Here is a 7,383-nt window from a genome sequence, read left to right as displayed (position 1 = left end):
GGGAAGTATTTTCTGATGAGCAATATAGTCGACATTTTCTCTATGAAGTCCATGTATCACAGTAATGGCTAGTTGTGCCCATGTTCCCTGCAAATGACAGATGATGCAATATTGTTATTTAAATAATTCAAACGCACACGCACACACATACACACACACACACACACACACACACACACACACAAACACGCACGCACACACACACACACACACACACACGCACACACGCACACACACACACACACACACACACACACACGAACACACGCACACACACACATACACACACACACATACACACACACACACACACATACACACACATACACACACACACACACACACACACAGCGGACAGGCGGAGATGATGGGAGCATGTTTTAGAAGCAGCCATACATCTCTGTCATAAAATCCCTGCAGCATGTATAAATATTTAATGTTTCGGGTGACGTCATTTTGCTGGTATTAATCTTTGGGTTTTAGTGTACGCTTTTTGCAGAATCGTCCATTATGAACTTTCTGTTATAGTCTATAGAAAATGAAGTGATAAAAATAATCGTTTACGAAATTGATGCCCTTTTAAAGGTGGAGTCAGTCAGTGCGTTTCCATGCAGACTCTTAATCGGGTAACTAAAGGAATAAGACTTCAACAGGACTTTTAAACTGCATGTAAACACCTTTATCCGATCTACTTCGCACACAAATCGGCACATTAACGGACAAGAGAAGTCGGATAAGAACACCTAGATAACTCGTTCATAGTCGGCATTCTCTCTGCATGTATACAGGGATCGGATATCGCATATCGGAGTTCTCGTTCTGCGCTTGCTTGAGAATCCCTGCAGAGGATTTCACAAGGAAGTGGAAGGAGACGACGTAAAAAAAATAGTAGGGTTGTTGCCGGAAAGGAACCGGACGTGGCTCTAAAACCACTTGTTGAAAGGGCTACAGCGCCACCTAGCATAGTGGAGACAGCCATGCATCGGACATTTATCCGATTCCTGAAAGGCCATGTATACTCAGACAAGTGACACGGTCCGTTCGAGTGTCTAGTTCGGTATATGTGATAATCCAATCTAGTTGTCCCATGGAAACGCACTGACTGATTCTGGAGAACGCTTGTTTTCAAATTCAGTGAATATCTCCTCACAGTCCAATACATGTCCATCAGCATAAAATCTAGTGTTAGTACACAGCCTAGGCTCTGTAAACGCAAGGTCAGTCTTTCCATTGATCTCCAGGATTTCTTTAAAGGGACACTGTGTAACATTTTAAGTTATTTATTAGCTAAAATCAATATCCTCATTCATAAATATGTCCTCATTGGTGTAAAATCACCTCTGCCAATAATCTGAATTATCCTCCTGAGCGGAGAATTACAAATATTAATATTACATTTTGTACATTGAGCAGGCAAGTCTTATGGAGGAATCCATGTTTTTGGAATGTCATCAGGTGCATTGTTTAGAATGTAGAATTGTTCTTGTCCTTGAAGGCCACTGTAGCTTCTGTTATTATTCTAAAGGGTTGGGGTTTACCCAGGGAGCGTTGCATTCTAGAACTTTGTAGAACTTTCTTGATGATGTCATATTACACACTGCACCTTTAATAATTTTTTTCATAATGAGGATCTATCTGTAACTATTTACGAGTAATGACTGTTTTTGCTGCCACTGTTATTAAGAGGTGTTTGTCGTTTCTTATTATTCCTCCTAGAAAATCAACTACAGGTGAAACTCATATTATTAGAATATCATGGAAAATTATTTGGAATTGAGGCAAGAATTCATGCTCAAGGGGCCCAAACCAAGTACTGAGTACATATGGATGATTATACTTTATAGAGGGCCGACATTTCTGTATTTAAAATCCCTTTTTTTATTGATTTCATGTAATATTCAAATTTTCTGAGATTTTGAATTTGGGGTTTTCATAAGCTGTAAGACATAATAAATACAATTATAACAAATAAAGGCTTGAGATATCTCACTTTGCATGTAATGAGTCTATATAATATTTTAGTTTCACCTTTTAAAGGTGCAGTGTGTAATATGACATCATCAAGAAAGTTCTACAAAGTTCTAGAATGCAACGCTCCCTGGGTAACCCCAACCCTTTCGAATAATAACAGAAGCTACAGTGGCCTTCAAGGACAAGAACAATTCTACATTTTAAACAATGCACCTGATAGCATTCCAACGATGACACTGTCAAGATGGCGGCACTAGGCCTTGGTCCAAAATATGGAGAAATATGGACATATATGAGATCCTTTCTAAGGGAAAAAAAAATAATTCAAAACATTTTTTTCAGCTATTATGCACTAAATTAAATGTACTTATGGATATTATAATTACTTTCTACAAAATCTGCTAGGAAATAAAACCCAAAATTCTACACACTGCAGCTTTAAGTTGAATTACTGAAATAAATGAACTTTTGAACGGTATTCAAATTTTTTGAGTGTTTCACCTGTAAATGAAGTGACACACACATGTCAATGGGATGTGCAGCCCAAGATCTACAAAGCCCTTTGAAAAACCCCCACTGTCTTTGAATGCCTCGTGATGTGTTCAATGTCTGACCGACGTTTCTCTCTCTTTCCTCTGTAGCTCCAGATGAGGCTCCTCTGGATACAAACCTGATTGAGTTTGACACAAAGTAAGAACACACACACAGAAAGACAGACACACACACACAGAAAGACAGACACACACACACACACACACACACAGACACACAGAAAGACAGACACACACACACACACACACACACACACACACACACACACACACACACACACAGACAAACAGACACACACACACCACACACACAGAAAGACAGACACACACAGACACACACACACACTCTCTCTCTCTCTCACACACATTACACAGACAGACACACAGACAGAAAGACACAGCTGCCGCACACACACACACACACACACACACACACACACACACACAGACAGAAAGACACACACACATACACACACAGACAGACAGAAAGACAGACACACACACACACACACACACACACACACACACACACACACACATCCACAGACACAGACACACAGAAAGACAGACACACACACACACACACAGACAGAAAGACACAGCTGCCGCACACACACACACACACACACACACACACACACACACACACACACACACACACACACACACACACACACACACACACACACAGCGGTTTACGACCACGTCAATAACTCAAAGCAGAGAAGGTTTCTCCTGAAGCATTATGGACGTTAATGCGTCTTAATGCAGGAAACAGGAACTGGAAACTCTGTCAGCACACACACAGACACACACACACACACACACACACACGCACACACACACACACACACACACACGCACACACAAAGACACACATTGATTGTATCTCTCTGTCTTCTCTCAACCTGATCTCAGCTTACACATCTGCTTACACACACACACACACAGACACACAGACACACACACACACATACGCACGCACACACACACACACACAGACACACACACACACACACATACGCACGCACACACACACACACACACACACACACACACACGCACACACACAACCTTTTTTTAGGCTTGGAAATGTATCTCTCAATTTCGATGGCCCCCTTTAAAATAATCAGTGAAGTAAAAGCACCATCTACAATCGATCAATAGCGACATATCAAAAGGTTATTCTGAATGGCCATCCCTATGAGCACAAATAGGGCCGACTGTGTCTCAGTTGGTAGAGCGGTTCGGCCGATGATCAAAGGGTTGGAGGTTCGATCCCCGCCCTGCCACCTGTGTCATAGTTGTTGTGTCCTTGGGCAAGACACTTCACCCACCTTGCCTCGTGTGAATGTCGATAGTTAGCCTGCTGCTATCGGTGTATGAATGTGTGTGTGAATGGTAACGTGGGAAAGGAAAACAGGTCTCCCTTGTAAAAGAGTCTCCGGTCTCAATGGGATTTACCTGTATAAATAAAGGTTAAAAAAATAAAATAAAATAAAAATGATCAAGTTCTACATTCTATGATTGTTCTAAATTAGTGTATGGTATGCTATGTATAAAAAGAAATATTGAAAAAATTGAGAGACCAGTCTGGATTTTTCTTCCATCTTCATCTCTACATTACTTAAACCTGCAGTGTGTAGAATTTTGGGTTTTAGTTCCTAGCAGATTTTGTAGAAAATAATTATAATATCCATAAGTACGTTTAATTTAGTGCATAATAGCTGAAAAAAATATTAGAATTATAATTGTTTCCCTTAGAAAGGGTCTCATATATGTCCATATTTCTCCATACTTTGGACCAAGGCCTTGGCGCCGCCATGTTGGAAGTGTCATAGTTGGAATGTCATCAGGTGCATTGTTTTAAAGTTAGAATTATTCGAAAGGGGTTGGGGTTACCCAGGGAGCGTTGCATTCTAGAACTTTCTAGAACTTACTTGATGATGTCATATTACACACTGCACCTTTAATGGAAATATTCTTTAATGACAATATTTTTTGGGGGGAGAATTTGGTAGAAATGTTGTCAGTAGTTTGTAGCATAAAACCAAAATGTTCATTCTACTCAAACATATGCCTTTACATTCGTAGTAAAACAAGAGACACTGAACATTTGGAGTGGTCTCTTCAGAGCTGTGTGAATATCGGTGGAGCCAGTTAACCAGTCACCCTCCCACTTCACACACACACACACACACACACACACACACACACACACTCACACACACACACACACACACACACACACACACACACACACACACACACACACACACACAGACAGAAAACTGATATCCATCTTCCTCTTGACTCTGGAAACATTAATCTAATCATGATTTTATCACACACACACACACACACACACACACACACGCACGCACGCACACACACACACACACACACACACACACACACACACACACACGCACGCGCACACACACACACACACACACACACACACACACATTGATTGTATCTCTCTGTCTTCTCTCAGCCTGATCTCAGCTTACACATCTGGACGTGAAGGTGGAGTCAGTGATTCTGGAGAACGCTTGTTTTTTTTCAAAATCAGTGAATATCTCCTCATGATCCACTACCTGTCTGTACTGTCTGTCTGTCTGTCTGTCTGTCTGTCTGTCTGTCTGTCTGTCAGTCAGTGAATATCTCCTCATGATCCACTACCTGTCTGGACTGTGTGTGCGCTGGAAAAAAAACAGCCTAAGCTCTGTAAAGAAAGGGCCACCGTAGCTAGCAACATGGTAATTTACATATTACAGAGTCTAGGCTGTGTATAAGCACTGGATTTATTTCAGCACACACACAGTACGGACAGGTAGAGGATCGTGAGGAGATATTCACTGACAGACAGACAGACAGACAGACAGACAGACAGACAGACAGACAGACAGACAGACAGACAGACAGACAGACAGACAGACAGACAGACAGACAGACAGACAGGTAGAGGATCGTGAGGAGATATTCACTGATTTTGACAAAAAGTGATTTTGAAATCAAGCGTTCCCCAGAATCACTTTTTTCATATTTTTTTTTAAATTTTAGTCCTTTTTCTTAAAGCAGCTCCGAGTAACATTTAAATATCTTTTAAACAGCCTCATGTTTCCTCTCATAATCATAAATTACCTTTAACAGCAAACGAGACCATCAGTGCAAAGAAAGACGTTTTTATATAGTTTTTATTACTGCGTTTGGTCTGGTCGCACACCCAGTCCGATTTTCGGTTCGCGCGTGCAGGCTCTATGGTCACATATCCATATTGGTCGCAGATTTCAGTGTGGCGCAGCAACGTGATTTGAGAAGCCTATCCCTCCAGGTGAGGGAAGGGGAGCGGGAGCCTTGTTTGAGACAGTTATTTGTCGTCATAATGACTGATAACGGGGCTGAACCATCAAAGAAAAAAAAGAGAATGCAATGAAGAAAAGCTAAAAGGGAGAGTGATAGGCGGGCGGGAGGGCGTTGCCAAGCAACGTGTATACAATTTCACGAGAGCGAAACTAGACTGCAGTGTTTACTCCTAAATGAATGAGCGGTTGGTACTAACACAAAGTTTGCTTTGCTTCACCATCATCAAATAACCATTATCTGAAATAGTCATTATTTACATCAACAACACAAACACATTACCTCATCGTGATCCATACTAACTGCCGTCTCTCGTTCATTCGCTTTCTGTGAGGACACGTAATCTTTCAGCTCCGTGAGAGGTGACACTGCATCAACTCATTGCAATCAGGTGTGTGTGGCACTGACTGGCATTAGTTGATGCTGTGTCACTAACCACTCTCACGGAGCCGAAAAAAGTCCTCACACTTTCAACACACGGACATGCACTATATTGCTCCCTTCTCAGTTCACACTCGCACGCCCGGCACGAGCTAGAAAACAGCTTTGCGACAGCGGGTGTCGTAAAAATACTACCGCTTTTGTCCAAAGGGGACGCCAACATGCCATGTTACTCGTAGTGGCTTTAAATGTGCTTATATCTTATTCCATGGATGGCTCTTCAAAAATATGTGGTCTCATTTCCAATTTCTTCTATCGTTTTCTAGCAGTGGTGGCACAACTCACCCCACTCTCCCCTATTTATTAAATTTTTTCTTAATTCTTTCATGAAAAATTAACACTGTTCCCTGTTTGCCTCGTTTCCCCTAGCGACGATGACATCATATTCGAGGACTTCGCTCGGCAGCGTCTGATTGGTGCAAACGACGATGACGAGGATCCCGTGGAATCTCCCAAACCCGACGACAGATAGAGAGAGAGAGAGAGAGACCGAGCGCTAGCAGCCGCCGCCACTGCTTTCCAATGCAGTGTGTAGCGTGGGAGCTAATGGAAAGCTAACGGATATTTACCTTTATTGGGTGAAAGCACAAAAAGTCTGGTGTCTAGTGTGTGAATACCGCGGTGTATAAACGGACAGACAGCCGGACATGTGACTTGGTATAAGCATGCCTCTAATGTCACTTTAGGGACCGCCAGAATAATTCGAATATTCTAGTATTCGTTTGTGAGGTTAGAATTATCGAAGACAAATTCAGTATTCGTATTTTTTTATTTTTTATTTTTTAAATGCAACAAATTTTGTGTTAAGGAGTTGAAATTTTTCGTTGGAAATAGGCTCATAAATCAGACAGTGAACAACATATGAACAAATCCTTCTGTAATAACCTTCAGAATAGTGCTGAGAATGATTATGGAAAGTTTAGTTGATGTAAGTGCTTTAGAAGTTGAGATTTTTTGGTTCAGAGTATTGAAAAAAATAAAAAAATAATGTTGAGATAATGTCCGTTAAAGATGGTTGTATAGGAGAAATATACAGACGCAAACAGACGAGGTT

The 7,383-nt window shown here is 41.3% G+C and overlaps 1 protein-coding gene across 1 annotated transcript in view; it reads left to right on the top strand.

The window, feature by feature from the left end:
- Positions 1-6,801, top strand: part of arrb1 (arrestin, beta 1) — a gene marked incomplete at both ends in the record, with an annotated part of 34,285 nt that extends 27,484 nt beyond the window's left edge. The window contains 2 exons of the mRNA XM_080024914.1: positions 2,613-2,661; positions 6,699-6,801. Of these exons, the coding sequence (XP_079881040.1) occupies positions 2,613-2,661; positions 6,699-6,801 (152 nt within the window). The remainder of the gene's footprint in view (positions 1-2,612; positions 2,662-6,698) is intronic.
- Positions 6,802-7,383: the final 582 nt, after the last annotated feature.

The sequence above is a fragment of the Ammodytes marinus genome (assembly GCF_949987685.1).
Source record: "Ammodytes marinus genome assembly, chromosome: 3".
Taxonomy (NCBI): Eukaryota; Metazoa; Chordata; class Actinopteri; order Uranoscopiformes; family Ammodytidae; genus Ammodytes; species Ammodytes marinus.
This window is presented reverse-complemented; position numbering and strand designations above follow the sequence as displayed.